The 17,539-nt window shown below is 36.2% G+C and overlaps 1 protein-coding gene across 4 annotated transcripts in view; it reads right to left on the reverse strand.

Moving 5' to 3' along the window:
* Window positions 1–17,539, reverse strand: part of DENND4C (DENN domain containing 4C) — a 122,554-nt gene that overhangs the window by 54,275 nt on the left and 50,740 nt on the right. For all 4 annotated transcript variants that reach the window (XM_047829980.1, XM_047829978.1, XM_047829981.1 and 1 more), the window contains exons 6-10: window positions 9,925–10,163; window positions 8,192–8,258; window positions 7,077–7,135; window positions 5,889–6,033; window positions 2,042–2,217 (exon numbers count right to left, since the gene is read on the reverse strand). In XM_047829980.1, coding sequence (XP_047685936.1) covers window positions 2,042–2,217; window positions 5,889–6,033; window positions 7,077–7,135; window positions 8,192–8,258; window positions 9,925–10,163 — 686 coding nt within the window. The remainder of the gene's footprint in view (window positions 1–2,041; window positions 2,218–5,888; window positions 6,034–7,076; window positions 7,136–8,191; window positions 8,259–9,924; window positions 10,164–17,539) is intronic.

A 17,539-nucleotide genomic window follows, 5' to 3' on the forward strand; every position in this document is an offset into this window, starting at 1 on the left:
TTTAAAACTCCACAAAGATAAAAGGCTATACATCAATGAACAACAATGCAATTTATGAACAACAATGCAAACATTTTAAATTCTTAGAAAATTTAATCTGCTAGGATGTAAAAATATAAGATGATGTTTATTTCAGGAATGTAAGGATTCTTCATTATTGATTGATTTATAATGTAATTTACCACAAAGAAAATAAAGGAGAAACAATGCATATCTCAATATTTATACAAAAGTGTTATTTTTTTTTAATTTTTTTTTTCAACGTTTATTTATTTTTGGGACAGAGAGAGACAGAGCATGAACGGGGGAGGGGCAGAGAGAGAGGGAGACTCAGAATCGGAAACAGGCTCCAGGCTCTGAGCCATCAGCCCAGAGCCTGACGCGGGCTCGAACTCACAGACCGCGAGATCGTGACCTGGCTGAAGTCGGACACTTAACCAACTGCGCCACCCAGGCGCCCCTATACAAAAGTGTTATAAAATTCAACACCTACTTAAAAAGTTTTTTTTTAATCATTATGTACAAGTGGAAGGTGTAAGTTCCTTCATTTATTATTAAGCTATCAAAACCCTAGAATGGGACTAGCAAACCTTTTCTATAAAAGGTCAGATATTAAATATTGTGTTTTGAGGACCACAGGGCCTCTGTCACAACTTCTCAAATGTATCATTACAGCATGAAAGCAGCCCCACAGAATATGTAAATGAGTGAATTTTGTAATTTTAGTTACACAAACAGGTCATGGGCCAGATGTCAATTCTTGCTTAAAGCAGTAATCATAATAATAACGAAGTGCTCAAAGCATTCCTTTTAAAATTAGGAAGGAGACAAGATACCAGCTATGACTACTTCTATTCAATACTACGTTAGGATCCTAGCCAGAGAATTAAGACAAATTTAAAAATATGTAAGGACTGGAGCGCCTAGATGGCTCAGTCTGTTAAGTGCCCGACTCTTGATTTCGGCTCAGGTCATGATCTCACGGTCATGAGATCCAGCCCAGCACTGGGTTCTATCTGCCCTGAAGATGGAGCCTGCTTCAGATTCTCTCTCTTCTGCTCCCTCTGCCCCTCCTCCACTCACAATTGCTCACTCTCTCAAAAAAAATACAATAAACAAAAATATGTAAGGATTGTACATGATGTGATTGTTTACAGCCAGAAAACTGAAGAGAATCTACAGACAAAAGAGAATTCAATTAAGCTGCTGTGAGGCAGACTACTACATGAAAACCAACAGCATTTCTATACTGCAGCAACTAACAGAAAATGTAATTTAAAATACCATTTATAGTGGCAAGAAAAAACACACCATACTTAGGAATTAATAAGTCTAACAAAAGGTGTGCATAGTCTTTATGGAGAAAACTGCCAAGTCTATTAAAAAAATGTAAAAAGATCTATGTAGTATAATTCACAGTTGGCTGAGTGACCAACTTCAGCTCAGGTCATGATCTCACAGTTCATGAGTTTGAGCCCTGTTTCGGGCTTTGTGCTAATAGCTCAGAGCCTGGAGCCTGCTTCGGATTCTGTGTGTGTGTGTGTGTGTCTCTCTCTCTCTGCCCCTCCCCAACTTGTGCTCTGTCTCTCTCTCTCAAAAATAAATATTTAAAAAAAAATCGATTTCTCCGCAATAAAATAGATCCTTAAAAAATTCAAATCTTGACCACTAAGGAAACAGCCTAATATTATCCTATATTCTGACTAAAGTCATTTTTTAAAAGCTTACATAAGGATTTTGAATTAAAGCTAGAAAGACTATCATCTCTTAAGCTCTGAAAGCAGTGTTTATCCCTTTTTTTTCAAATCCATCTTTTCTGCCAACACTGTTTTCAAAATATTATAACGTTGAACATGTTCTTTTTCAAACTTTCCAGGATTCTGATACCTGCCTTCATTGAGAATCATTGTACTAAATATGAGAATTTATTATCAATCTTAAAAAATACCATGTTTCTAGATGTTTTCAAAGAGCTGCAACAACTACATATGGTGGAGGGTGGGGATACAAATGGGAGAGAATATAAAAAGAATCAACTTACACATATAACATGTTTGTATCCAAGTCAATGCAAACAACATCTTGTGGTGGGTCATGAAGATCAAAATACCTGGAGTCAACTCCAACTATAAATGGTAAAGGTGCACTAAGCACTGCCGCCAGTGACAGAGGACAAAGGGGAATGTACGGGCACTGCCACTGAAATGGAAAGATCATCTGGGGAAAAAGCGTTAAAAAATTAACCAAATTTGAAATTTGCAACAAAAGGTATGTAATTAACTAATATTACTGAAAGTGACCATTAAAAGCAGTACAGTCTAGTTTCTTTTATCTTATACTTCATTCCAAAAACCAAATGACTATAAAATATTACTAAGCAATACCATGAACCAATGTGATTAAATCCTCACACATGACAATTATCACAAGCACAATAAAAATGCTAACAGCTCTTTGCATGTTCATTCTTCTGATGCCATACAAAACCCACATCCAACATTTTTTTGGAAAAAGTCAAAACAGAGAGAGAAAACTGTCCCCAAAACTTATAAAACAAACTCATGATCTTTAACTCTTATGCATTTCATCCATCGACTAATTTTCAAAATAACCTTTGACTAAAATCCAACTAAACGCTCCAAGGACTGAAAAAAATTAAATTGATTCTCTTGAAAATGGCAATAGTCAGCTGAAAATTTCAACAAAAAAATTTCCTACTCAAATAAACACAAAATGATTCAACTTCCATGAAGCTTGGCATCTTAAAAAAATACCAGTCAATATAAAACATATCTTAAGAATCGATCAGCTTTTTACAAAGCTATACTTTAATTGTATCATATGTGCTTTAAAAAAAAAAGTTTTGGGGCGCCTGAGTGGCTCAGTCGGTTAAGTGTCCGGCTTCAGGTCAGGTCACGATCTCGAGGTCCGTGAGTTCGAGCCCCGCGTCAGGCTCTGGGCTGATGGCTCAGAGCCTGGAGCCTGCTTCCAATTCTGCGTCTCCCTCTCTCCCTGCCCCTCCCCCGTTCATGCTCTGTCTCTCTCTGTCTCAAAAATAAATAAACGTTAAAAAAAAAAATTTAAAAAAAAAAGTTTCGATAAGTTAAAAAAAAAAGATTAAAATTTTAATTACCAGCTAATATGAAAATTCTAATCACTGATGATAAAATTTTTCCTCTACTATAAAAATCCTTGCTATATACCTTATCCACTTATCACTCACCCCAAAGAAATGCCTATAGCATTTATTATATCTGCCAGTTATTCCAGATAGTTATTTAGAATTAGGATTTTATCTTCAACCATTTATTTACTTATCAAATATTCCAGCACTTAGTTTGAGCCAAGCACTGTTCTCGATGGGGCTAGAACAGTGAGTAAAGCAAAGAGTGCTGCCCTCGTGAGGTTTATGGTATAGAAAAAAAGTCAGCAAACTTTTTCTGTACAAGAAAGATAGGAAATATTTTAGGCCTTGTGAGCCATATGGGCTCTCATAAATATTTAACTTTGTCTCCATGCATGAAAGCAGCCATGGGCATTGTGTAAATAAATGGCCTATGTTCCGGTAAAACTTTATTTACAAAGACAGGTTGCAAGCAGGATTTGACCAGTGGGCCATAGTTTGCCACCACTTGGTCTAGCAGAAAGAGACAGAAAATCAACAGAGGACAAAATAAAAAAGTATATATATCCCATATCAGGAAGTGCTAAGTGCTATGGAAAAAGAAAAAGTAAAGCCAACTTAAGGGCATCAGAGTTCATAATAGGAAAGAGGAGAGTAGGTTATATCATTAAATAGGTCAAACAAGTTAGACCTTATTAAGAAAATGACAACTGAGCCTAAACCTGAAGAAGCTATGGGAGTCAGCCAATGGGACATCTAGGAGAAGGGTGCTTTCAAGAGAAGGAACGGCTAGAGCAAAGGCCTTAAGTCCTGCCTAACATGCTTCAGGAGTAGCTACTTCCTCAAGCAGAGTAAGCAAGGGGGCAGAGTAGCAGGAAATGAGATCAGAGAGCAGCCAGAGAGAGCCACTCCCACAGGACCTTGCAAGGACTTCAGACACATTCAGTAAAAACATGTTCTATTCAACATATGTTACACCTGCAACTATGTAAAAAATTTTTAGGGATGCCTTGGTGGCTCAGTCGGTTTAGCGTCCGACTTTGGCTCAGGTCATGATTTCATGGTCCGTGGGTTCGAGCCCCGCATCGAGCTCTGTGCTGACAGCTCAGAGCCTGGAGCCTATGTCAGATTCTGTGTCTCCCTCTTTCTCTGACCCTCCCCTGTTCATGCTCTCTCTCTGTCTCAAAAATAAATAAACGTTAAAAAAATTAAAAAGAGGGGCGCCTGGGTGGCGCAGTCGGTTAAGCATCCGACTTCAGCCAGGTCACGATCTCGCGGTCCAGGAGTTTGAGCCCCGTGTCGGGCTCTGGGCTGATGGCTCAGAGCCTGGAGCCTGTTTCCGATTCTGTGTCTCCCTCTCTCTCTGCCCCTCCCCCGTTCATGCTCTGTCTCTCTCTGTCCCAAAAATAAACGTTGAAAAAAAAAAATTAAAAAAAAAAAATTAAAAAGAAAAAAATTTTACAACAAAACTATCTAACAGCAAAATGTGACACCCTTGTATACACCTTTGACCTTTTACAGCTCAATCATAAATAGGGGCATTTTTACAAATGGAGCTCCATTAATTCTTTGATATTCATTCTCCTTTTGAAGAATTTATCCTGTCATCACTCCTTTCCATTTTCTCTTTAATGGTTTTGCATGCATTTCAGGCAGTTCTCCAACATCACTTACACAAATTTCATGCAATCTTGCATTTTGCATAACAATTCCAATTTCGCATTACAATTTTTCGACCTGTTCTTGCACTGTATTGCTGAAATCAATCAAGAGACTGGGCCACAAAGATTCTGACAAAGGAACGTAAATAAACACTAATGTTTTCTGAGAAGCAGTGGGAACTTCATAAAACTGGTCAGTTTATTAACAAATATTTTCATGTTATAATGGCTTTTGCTTTCATATGCAACTGTGGAGGTTTGGAAAATTAATATGCAATGAGGATATATGCCCCCTATAAACTATCTCACATGGTTACTATGTTTTTCAGTCCTAGTAGCATTTCTCTGACCAGATTAAGGTCTCAGAGACATACCTCATTTGCTGATTTAACAGGTGTTTATTGGATGCTTATTCCTTGTTATTTAGCTGTGGTAAGTGCTGAGGACACAGGATAATAAAGAGACTAGGTATTTATTCCATGAGAGTTACATTCTTAAAATGGAAGATAGGACAGTCAACTATTTTAAATTAAATATGTAATGGAAAATAAATTTGGAGAAATGGAACACCCAAAATTCTACACTATAATCTATAAAGCCTATATGATCAGACCTTTAATTGTAATGGGAAGCCATCAAAACACAGAGGACTCGATTTAATTTTATTTATGTTTTACCTAATAGCTAAGCATTAGTACATTATCCTATTTCACAATCACTTAGAATTTCCTATGTTATTGGCTCACAGTGATTAAAAATTAAAACTGAGAGTAATTAAATGTGCAATTCATTTGCATAATTTTGGGGCAGATGAAATTGATCACAGCCTCTCATTTAATACAATAAGCTTCATTCACAAGTTTACTATTCTATAATCATATAGATTCTCTGAACCACTCAAATATATGAAAAATCAGAAATTAAAATTTTGTCTCAAACAGAAATCACTTTCTTTATACTTACTATTTCTCTTTGCCGCTCTATTGTATATATGTTAAACTTTTACTGGTAATTTCAAAGTTGCTTTCATTGAAGGAAATTTCCCTTTAGAGTAAAAATGTCCCACCAGTAATCCTGTACTATAAGGAAAATTCTATACTTACAGCTACAACAGCTTCAGCTACTCCAGTCAACACAGCTGGCCTAAGAGAATGTAGCAGAATCTTACTCTCAAGTAAAACAAAGAGCAGCAGTGTTGCACAATTCTCAGGACCCAGATTCATTAACAAGGTGCTAAAGTTGGCTCCACTAGGAGAAAAGAAAAAAAGATGATGAACTATTTTGCTAAAATGTTAAGATTTGCTTATAAACTATTTCCTAAATATTAACAGACTGAGAGTCTAATGTTAATTTCAAGTCCTGATGTAGTTATCACTGAGAAGTAGCAAATTTATTGAGCTAGTCTAACAATGTTTCAGTCTCAACCTTTAGTAATGAGAGGAGAGTTTATCAGGGAAGATTTTCCCAAAGAACTACCATTTGGAGGTGGGGCTGGGGAGAAGCCAACACATGCAAAGGCAATGAGGCAAGAAAAAGCTACCGTGATGTCTGCAAAATTGAAATACACCTATTGTGACTAAAGCATAGTAGGGAAGGGTCAAAAGATTATGTCAAAATAGAAATGACACAAATTATATTTACATTCTCAAAAGAACACCTGGCTGCAGTGTGGATAAAGAAATGAAGGAAGAACAGAAGGATACCAGTTAAAAGGTTAATAATGAAATTGTCCAGGTGAGAGATCATGCTATCCTGGACTTTTGATGCAGATAAACAGAACATAAGAGATTCGAGACATTTGGGGAGGATAAAATCAGTTCACTTTGAATATTTAGCTACAAACTGGATAGAGGGGATGGGGAAGAGGGAAGTATTCCCCACACCCAATCTTGCAACTCTCTTAAATATTCCATTTTTAGGGGTGCCTGGGTGGTGCAGTCGGTTAAGCGTCCGACTTCAGCCAGGTCACGATCTCGCGGTCCGTGAGTTCGAGCCCCGCGTCAGGCTCTGGGCTGATGGCTCAGAGCCTGGAGCCTGTTTCCGATTCTGTGTCTCCCCCTCTCTCTGCCCCTCCCCCATTCATGCTCTGTCTCTCTCTGTCCCAAAAATAAATAAACGTTAAAATATTCCATTTTTAAAATGGTGAATGGCCCACCATCCACCCAGCTATCAAAGATAGAAATATGAAGGCTATACTAATGTAAAAGATAACACTTAACTTTATTAAAATATTTTCAAGCATTCTGCTCCAAGTGAATGAATATATCATTTTAGATACCATTAATAATTACCTTAATGGTAAAGGTGTAGAAACTGGCTGTGATAATATTAATGCATCATGGACTGAAAGCTTAAAAAAAAAAAAAAAAGATGAATTAATCAAGCCAATCTTGAAACCTAAATATTTACATCAGGTAAAACAGAAAATAGTTTAATAGGCAGACTGACATAGTTTTGGAAATGTAGTAAGCTATTAAACAATAGCTGTATTTACTCAGAGGTATTATTTTAGGTCTTTTAAATTAAATGGTTAATTCAACTGAATTTGGATTCAGTTAATTATTTATAATAGTTATCTTTAAATTATGGAATAATTGCTTTTTAAAAGCTTGAAGTTTATTTACTCTACAGACTGGTAAGCATTTGGCTTGATTACTATATATTAATACTTTCTGAACTGAAGTATATACTTGCTGAACTGAAGTACATTCAAGATCAACAATATTTGACTTAACGCCACCATATCACACATAAAGTTGATAACATCTTAGAAAAAATTTTACAATAGCTTGCCTCTACGTATCAATGATACTCAAAGTGTCAGTCTGCAAACTGTTAATTGGCCCAGGAAAAGATAGTATATAAATGGAGAGCAAGCCATTTAGAAGCTTTTACGGCAATAAGACGCTGCTCCCACATCCAAGTATGTGATCAGAGGACTCATGTCTCTGGACAGGGTACAGACATGTTCATGTCTACACTGGTCTCACACGGTAAGGTGCAAAAAGAACAAGCTGTATACTTATATAGGTCTGCCACTGATTGGAAATAAAAAGAAACTGGTCATTTAACATAGAAAATGTGAAGACCACTACAGACTATTTCACTTTTTCCCTCCAACCACAAATCACTTTATATTTAATATTCATTAGTTGCTCTATTTTAATTACATTATTAAAATCAGCTATATAAATGGCATGCACAGGCCAATGGTGGTAATGTCATGAATCAAAGATTATAATTATGCCAATTGTGTGCACCCAGATAAAATATAAAATACAGGAGATTCCAGGCCTTTATGAACACATGTTGCTCTGCCTCAAACTCAAGGGGCCACAGAATTGACTCTGCAATGACGAGAATGAACATAATGCAGATCTTCCTCCAATGGACTTGTTCTGATTACCTGTACAAGGATTCTTGGTCTTTGTGCTGAAGGAAAAGGGATGTTTTGCATAAAGTGTGAAATATGCCTGAAAAAAAAGGTGAAATACAGATCATAATTACTTTTCTAAAATGCTTAGATTTTAACAAATTCTAAGTATATTAAATATATTATTAGATATATCATCCTAGATCTGACAAAGCCACTGACCTAAAACTTATGCTAAATAAATATCCTTAGTGCAAATAAATGTACTCATCCCACTAAACTTCTGAAATGTACAATGTATTTCCTGATTAAAAGTCCATATTAATATACCTTAATATTGCAAGGAAAATAAGAGTAACACAAATATACTTTTCATGAAAGAAGCTTATTTTTATTGTTCTGATACCAGTGCCAGTACGGTGAGCAATTGTGATACAATACAATTTAATCCTAATAAGTAATTAATATTAATTAAATAGTAATTTAGTCAATATAGTTCTTTTACTGTAACTCTGAGCAAACCACTTGCTTCTCTATTTCTCCACCTACAAATAATGCTTAAGTTTCTTCAAAGCTCTTAGGAGCCACTAACATGCAACTGAGAAAAAAATATTGATCACATACCCTGATTTTATTTCCTCAAACTATTCATAGAACCTCCATTTTTCAAAAGGATGCTAACTTGTCCCTAACATTAAGTTTTATTTCAAACAATTTTAAGTTAATCTGAAAGCTAAAAGTTAAACCTAGAACTATGAACTATTAGTTTGGCATTCCAAGAGTACAGCATGAAAGCTGAACCCATATTTCTACACCAAATTGTGGTAAGTTTAAACACAGTACTTCACTACTTTCTTAAGATGCTTTCTGAGCAGCATTATTTTAAAACCTATAGAGAACTGCCCTACCCTTCTACTACCTAGTATCCTTCGCTGATATTCTTTCTGCTGTAATGTGAAATTTCTGAAATTGTATGAAAAATCCATGTTTATGCACACTATAATACATTTCCACCAAGCTCTGAACATGCCCAGGTTTGTTAGGAGGATAAATAAAGCATTTACTACAATCGACAAAAGCCAGTGTGCCACTAGAAGTCTGAAAAGATGTTTTTTTTTTTTTTTAAATAATCTCTACACTCAGTGTGGGTCTTGAGCCCGTGACCCCCAGATCAAGAGTAGGATGCTCTACCAACTGAGCCGGTCAGGCGCCCCAAGATGTGGTTTTTAAAAGGCAGCGGCTCCACATATATTCTTCTTGCTTACAACAGATTTCCATGACAAAGGGAATTACAAATCAAGTGGAAAATAAGGACAGTCTCTCAATACTAAAACCCAAACCTCACTTCTGGCATCAATTAACTCACCCTTCTTAATTTCTATATCAGTTTTGAGATGCTTTATAGTTAGAACCTGGAATGCCATTTATATGGTGTGTGTGTGTGTGTGTGTGTGTGTGTGTGTGTGTGTGTGTGTGTCAATAGTTATTTTTCTCTTCGTTATTAGAGAATAGGAAGAACACAGACAATACACTGCATAATGAGTTCCTTCTCAGCTGAATCTTCAAAAGATTATTATTTGATCATTCTAACTACCACTCCTCAGTTTTAAAATCAATGACTCAGGTGTAGAAGGGAACAGGTAAAAAGTAAGGTGACTGTGACTCTTCTTCCATTTCAACTTTTTTGCTTAAGTCAGGTAAACAATGAAATGTACACATATACAACCAGCTTTTCTACCAGACATCTTTCTAATCATCATACATACTTTTCAATGGGAAGAGGATGTGGTCCAGACACAGAAAGTTTGTAGATAAACATGAGAAATTTTCTAAAAGCTTCAAAAAAAGGCCAGTGTGAGAGTAAACAAATGCATTTGTTTGAATTGATGGATTTGGAGACTACTTTTCTCTCCACGGGGGTCAAGAGGCCCAGCTGCATAAGCTGTTTCTCTGTCAGAAGTTCCCGAGAATAAGGTTCATAAAACTGGATGGCAGCTCCATATACCTACAGAGTAAAACAGAATTCCATTACAAGATTTGAGTTTGCTTTTAAAAATTTCTCTTTATCTCTCAATACAAAAGAAACACTAGTTTAGAGGGTATATGACAAATGATAAAAATCTCAAATACTGCTGATGGGAATATAAAATGGCACAGCTGCTGTGGAAAACAGTTTGGTGACTTCTCCAAAATTTAAAAAAGAATTACCATATAATCCAGCAATTCAACTAGTAAGAATGTACCCAAAAGAATTGAAAGCCAGGACTCAAACAGATACTTGCACACCAATGTTCATAGCAGCATTATTCACAATAGCCAAATGGTGAAAACAACCCACTGTCCACCAACAGATGAATGGATAAAACATGGTATATACACGTGATGGAATGTTATTCATCCTTAAAAAGGAATGAAATTCTGATACTGCAACATGGATGAATCTCAGAAATATTATACTAAGTGAAATAAGCCAGACACAAAAGGACAAATATTATATGATTCCATTTATATGAGCTAACTAAACCAGGCAAATTCATAGAAATTAGAGTAGAGATTACCAGGAATCAGGGGTAAAGGTGGAGGAAGCTGCTGTTTAAGGTAATGAAAAAGTTCTGGAAACAGTGATACTTTTCTTTTATAAATCTTATAACTATTTAGTCACTATATGTATAAATAGCCATGTATATGTGTATGTATATGTGTATACATATATGTATATGTATATGCATGCACACACATACATATATATACACATACAGACACACACACACATATATATACACGCACATCACTACACATACAGTGTGTGTGTACTGCATTAACCCTTATCTTTACAAATACAACACTCCCAGATACAATTATTTCAATGATCTCAGAGATTTTTTTTTTAAGTTTATTTATTTATTTAGAGAGAAAACAAATGGGGTAGGGGCAGAGAGAGAGGGAAAGAGAATTCCAAGAATTCTGACACAGAGCAGAGCCTGATGCAGGGCTGGAATCCATGAACTGTGAAATCGTGACCTCAGCCCAAATCAAGAGTCAGATGCTTAACCAACTGAGCCACCCAGGAGCCCCAATGATCTCTGATTTTTTTTTTTTTTTTTTTTTTTACAAACAATATGACAAAGGCTTCTCAATGAGGCCTTGTTGTTTTCTACCAATCACAGTAAATTTATTTTTTTTTAACATTTATTTATTATTATTTTTTAACGTTTCTTGAGACAGAGAGAGACAGAGCACGATCAGGGCAGGGTCAGAGGGAGAAGGAGACACAAAATCTAAAGCAGGCTTCAGGATCCGAGCTGTCAGCACAAAGCCCAACACGGGGCTCGAACTCACAAACCGTGAGATCATGACCTGAGCTGAAGTTGGACACTTAATCCACAACGCCACCCAGGTGCCCTCAATCAAAGTAAATTTAGTGACTCTTACGCATTTGAAGATCTTAAAATCTTCATTTGTATTTATTGCTTTCAATGAGATAAACTGTAAATAATTATTAGCTAAAGACTTACCTTAGTTGTAAGCAACCCAGTTAATATAGTACTGGCATTCATTCAGTGCATATTTTACTTACATTCCAGACACTATGCTGGACACTTAAACTTCATTATTAATGCAGTGGTTTTAAACTTACAGCCTACAGATGTGTCCTGTTTAAGCCACAAGAGTCAGCTTTGGTTAGTTACTTTTCAATAAACTATTTTATCAAATTTCCCGAGAGTTTTTAATGTTTACATTTCTACTATATTCATAGTTTTACTTTTTATTTCCTAATATTGTTTCTTGCCATATTTTTATTTTAAATTATCATTTATGTCATTATTACTGCTTTATACATGTTTTGAATTTTTGGTTATTAAAAATAAAGCATATGCATGTGTTTTGGAAATTATATACACTCATTTCCCTTGGGACATGCTCAGGAGTGTTAACTGCTGAGCCACAGAGTTTTCTCTTCCGTGCTGATAATGCAGAAGTTCTTTATATACTCTGGGTATGAGACCGTTGTTGAATATATATACACACTGCATTATTTTCTCCCAGTCTGTGGCTGCATTTTCACCTTCTTAATGCTGTCGTTTTATGAAGAATTTTTTCTATTCCAGTGAGGTCCAATTATTCATCTTTTATGACTAGTACTTTTTTTTAATATAACATACAATGTTATATTAGTTTCAGGTGTACAATAAAGTGATTCAGCAATTCCATATATTACTCAGTTGCTCATCAAGATAAGTGAACTCTTAATTTCCTTTACCTATTTCACCTATACTCCCACCCACCTCCACTCTGATAACCATCTGCTTGTTCTCTACAGATAAGAGTCTAGTTTTTTGGCTTGTCTATTTTTTTCCCCCTTTGTTCACTTGTTTTGTTTTTTAAATTCCACATTATGAGTAAAATTATATGGTATTTGTTCTTTCTCTGACATATTTCGCTTAGCATTATACTCTAGATCCATCATGATCTAGATGCATCATGTCGTTGCAAATGGCAGGATTTCATTCTTTTTCTGGCTGGACAACATTGCACTGTGTACAATGTGTACACACACATACACACACACACACATACCACTTCTTTATCCACTCATCTATCAAAGGACACTTGGGACTGCTTCAATAATTTAGCTACTTAAATACTGCTGCAGTGAACACAGGGGTGCACACATCCCTTTGAATTAGTGTTTTCGTACTCCTTAGGTAAAAACTCACTAATGGGATTACTGGATTATAAGGTAATTCTATTTTTAATTTTCCAAGGAACCTCTATATTGTTTTCTACAGTGGCTGTACAGTGTACATTCCCACCAACAGTGCAAGAGAGGTCCTTTATCTCCACATCCTCACCAACACTTGTTGTTTCTTGTGTTTGATTTTAGCCATTCTGACAGGTGTGAAATGAAATCCTGTGGTTCTGATTTGCATCTCTCTGATGATGAGTGATACTGAGCATCTTTTCATGTGCCTATTGGCCATCTGTATGTCTTCTTCAAAGATATGTCTGTTCATGTCTTCTGCCTATTTTTAAATTGGATTATTTGTGGGGCTTTTTTTGTTTTTTTGTTTTTGTTTTTTTTGCTGTTGAGTTGTGTAAGTTCTTTATATATTTTGGATACTAACCCTTTAACAGATGTCATTTGCAAATATCTTCTCTCATTCAGTATGTTGTCTATCAGTTTTGTTGGTTGTTTCCTTTGAAACAATAAAAAACTAAAAGTTTTTATTCTGATGTATCCCAGTAGCTTATTTTTACTTTTGTTTCTCTTGTCTCAGGAGACCTATCTAGAAAGATGTTGCTATGGCCAATGTAAGAGAAATTATGCCTATGCTCTCTTCTAGGATCTTTATGGTTTCAGGTCTCACATTTAGGTCCTTAATCCATTTTGAGTTTATTTTCATGCATGGTTAAGAAAGTGATCTAGTTTCATTCTTTTGCATATACCTACAGTTTTCCCTACACTATTTGCTAAAGGAACTTTTTCCCATTGCATAGTTTTGCCTCCTTTGTCAAGGAATTGACCATACAGTCGTGGGTGTATTTCTGAGCTTTCTATGCTGTTCCATTGATCTGTGTGTCTGTTTTTGCATCAGTACCATACTCTTTTGATTACTACAGCTTTGTAGTATAACATGAAATCTGGAACTGTGATTATCTCCAACTTTATTTTTCTATTTCAAGATTGCTTTGGCTATTCAGGGTCTTTTATGGTTCCATACAAATGTGAGGACTGTTTGTTCTAGTTCTGTGAAAAATTCTGTTGGTATATTGATAGGAATTGCATTAAACCTGTAGATTGTTTGGGGTAGTATGGACATTTTAACAAGATTTGTTCTGGGGCGCCTGGGTGGCTCCAGTCCGTTAAAGCATCCGACTCTTGATATCAGCTCAAGTTATGATCTCAGTTTGGGGGATCAAACCCTGTGTCAGCACAGAGCCTGCCTGGGATTCTCTCTCTCTCTCTGCACATGTATGTGTACATACTCTCTCTCTCAAAATAAATACATAAATATTAAGAAAAAACAGTATTTGTTCTTCCAATCCAAGAGCATGGAATGTCTTTCCATTTCTTTGTGTCACCTTCAATTTCTTTCATCAATGTTTATAGTTTTCAGAGTACGGGTCTTTCACCCCTTGGTTATGCTTATTCCTAAGTATTTTATTATTTTTGGTGCATTTGTAAATGGGATTTTCTTAATTTTTCTTTTTGCTACTTCATTATTAGTGTATAGAAATACAACAGATTTCTGCACATTTTGTATCTTTCAACTTTACTGAATTCCATTATCAGTTCTAGTAGTGTTTTGGTGAAATCTCCATTTTATATATATAGTGTCATGCCATCTGAAAATAGTAAAAGCTTTACTTCTTCCTTGCTGATGTGGATGCCTTTTATTTCTTTTTGTTGTGTGATTGGTGCAGCTAGGATCTGCAAATACTATGCTGAATAAGCTGTGAGAGTGGACATCCTTGTCCACTGACCTTGGCAGAAAAGCTCTGTTTTTCCCTGTGGGTTTTTCATACAGGGCCTTCATTATGGTGACGTATGCTCCTTCTAAACCTACTTTGTTGAGGGTTTTTATCACAAATGGATGTTGTACTTTGCGCCTATTGAAATGATCATGTAGTTTTTAACCTTCCTCTTACTAATGTAATATATCATGTTGATTGATTTGCAAATATTGAACCACCCTTACATCTCTGGAATAAATCCTACCTGATTGGGGTGAATAATTTTTTTAATGTATTGTGGGATTTGGTTTGCTAATATTTTATTGAGAATTTTTACATGTATGTTCATCGGAGATACTGGCCTATATAGTTTTGGTACCAAAGTAATACTGGCCTTACAGAATGAATTTGGAAGCTTTCCTTCTTCTTTCTCTTCTATTTTTGGGAAAAGTTTGAGAAGAATAGATACTAACTCTCCTTAAATGCTTAGTAGAATGTGCCTGTGAAACCATCTGGTCCTGGACTTTTGTTTGTTAAGAGTTTTCTGATTACTGGGGCGCCTGGGTGGCTCAGTCGGTTAAGCGTCCGACTTCGGCTCAGGTCACGATCTCGCGGTCCGTGAGTTCGAGCCCCGCGTCGGGCTCTGGGCTGATGGCTCAGAGCCTGGAGCCTGCTTCCAATTCTGTGTCTCCCTCTCTCTCTGCCCCTCCCCCATTCATGCTCTGTCTCTCTCTGTCTCAAAAATAAGTTAAAATTTAAAAAAAAATTTTTTTTAAGAGTTTTCTGATTACTGATTCAATTCAATTGAAATGCTTGTAATCAGTTGGTTCAAATTTTCTGTTTCTTCCCAGTTCCATTTCTGGAGGTTATATGTTTGTAGGAGTTTATTCACTTCTTTTGGTTGACAAGTTTGTTGGCATATAATTTTTTGTAATATTCTCTTATAATTCTTTGTATTTCTGTGGTGTTGGTTGTTATTTCTCCTTTTTCATTTCTGATTTTGCTGGAGTCCTCTTTTTTCTTTTTTTTTTTAATGAATCTGGCTAGAAATTTACAATTTTGTTGATCTTTTCAAAGGACCAGCTCCTGGTTTCGTTGATCTGTTCTACTGTTTTTTTTAGCTTCTATATCATTTATTTCTGTTCTAATCTTTTTTGTTTTTTTGTTTTTTTTTTAATTTTTTTTCAACGTTTATTTATTTTTGGGACAGAGAGAGACAGAACATGGACGGGGGAGGGGCAGAGAGAGAGGGAGACACAGAATCGGAAACAGGCTCCAGGCTCTGAGCCATCAGCCCAGAGCCCGACGCGGGGCTCGAACTCACGGACCGCGAGATCGTGACCTGGCTGAAGTCGGACGCTTAACCGACTGAGCCACCCAGGCGCCCCTGTTTTTAATTTTTTTAATGTTTATTTATTTTTGAGACAGAGAGAGACAGAGTGCAAGTGGGGGAGGGGCAGAGTGAGAGGGAAACACAGAATCTGAAACAGGCTCCAGGCTCTGAGCTGTCAGCACAGAGCCCAACGCGGGGCTCGAACCCACGAACCGTGAGATCATGACCTGAGCTGAAGTCGGACGCTTAACCGACTGAGCCACCCAGACGCCCCAATTTCTGTTCTAATCTTATTATCTAATCTAATCTTCTGCTGTTTTGGGGTTTTTTGTTTGTTCTTTTTCTAACTCCTTTAGGTGTAAGGTTAGGTTGTTTGAGATTTTTCTTGCTTCTTGAGGAAGATCTGTATTGGTATTAAACTTCCCTCTTAGAACCTCTTTTGCTGCATCCCAAAGATTTTGGACTGTTGTGCTTTCATTTTCATTTGTTTCTGTGTACTTTTTTATTTCTTCTTTGATTCTTTGGTTGACCCATTCATTGTTTAGTGGTACCATGTTATTTGAGCTGCATGTATTTGTGCTCTTTCCAGTTTTTTTCTGATGGCTAATTTCTAGTTTGATTATGTTGTAGTCCAAAGGGATGCATGGTATGACTTTGACCTTTCTGAATTTGTTGAGACTTGTTTTGTGGCCTAATATGTGATCTTTTCCAGAGAATGTTCCATGCGTACCTGAAAAGAATGTGTATTCTGCTCTTTTAGGATAGAATGTTCTGCATATATCTGTTAAATCCATCTGGTCCAATGTTTCATTCAAAGCCACTGTGTCCTTACTGATTTTGTTTCAATGATCTGTCCATTGTTGTAAGTGGGGTGTTAATGTACCCTACTATCATAGTGTTACTATTGATTACTGCCTTTATGTTTATTACCTGTTTCATGTATTTGGGTGCTCCCATACTGGATGCATAAATATTTACAATTGTTATATCTTCTTGTTGGATTGTCCCCTTTATTATTATATAGTGCCCTTCTTTGTCTCTTGTTACAGTCTTTTTGTTTTAAAGTCTATTTAATTTGACATAAGTATTGCTACACCTGCTTTCTTCTGACATCTATTTGCATGATAAATGCTTCTCCACTCCTTCACTTTCCATCTTAGGCCTGAAATGACTCTCTTCTTGGCAGCATACAAATTGGTCTTCTTTTTTTATTCATTCTGTTACCCTATGTCTTTTGAGTGGAGCATTTAGTCCACTTACATTCAAAGTAATTATTGTCAGGTATATATTTATTGTCATTTTGTTACTTGCTTTGTGGATGTTTTTGTAGTTCTATTCCTTTTTACCCTTGCTCTCTTCTCTCACAGTTTTCTTTCTTTGGCAATACAGATGGATTCCTTTCTCTTTATGTTTTGCATATCTATTACTGGTTTACAATTTGTGGTTACGATTAAGTTTAATATAACAGCTTCTGCATATAGCAGTCTATATTAAGTGGATGGTCGCTGAAGTTTGATCCTATTCCTTACTCCTCTCCTCATCACATTTTAGGAATATGGTGTCATACCTTACACCCTTTTATTTTATGAGTC

The sequence above is a fragment of the Prionailurus viverrinus genome, chromosome D4 (assembly GCF_022837055.1).
Source record: "Prionailurus viverrinus isolate Anna chromosome D4, UM_Priviv_1.0, whole genome shotgun sequence".
NCBI classification, from domain to species: domain Eukaryota; kingdom Metazoa; phylum Chordata; class Mammalia; order Carnivora; family Felidae; genus Prionailurus; species Prionailurus viverrinus.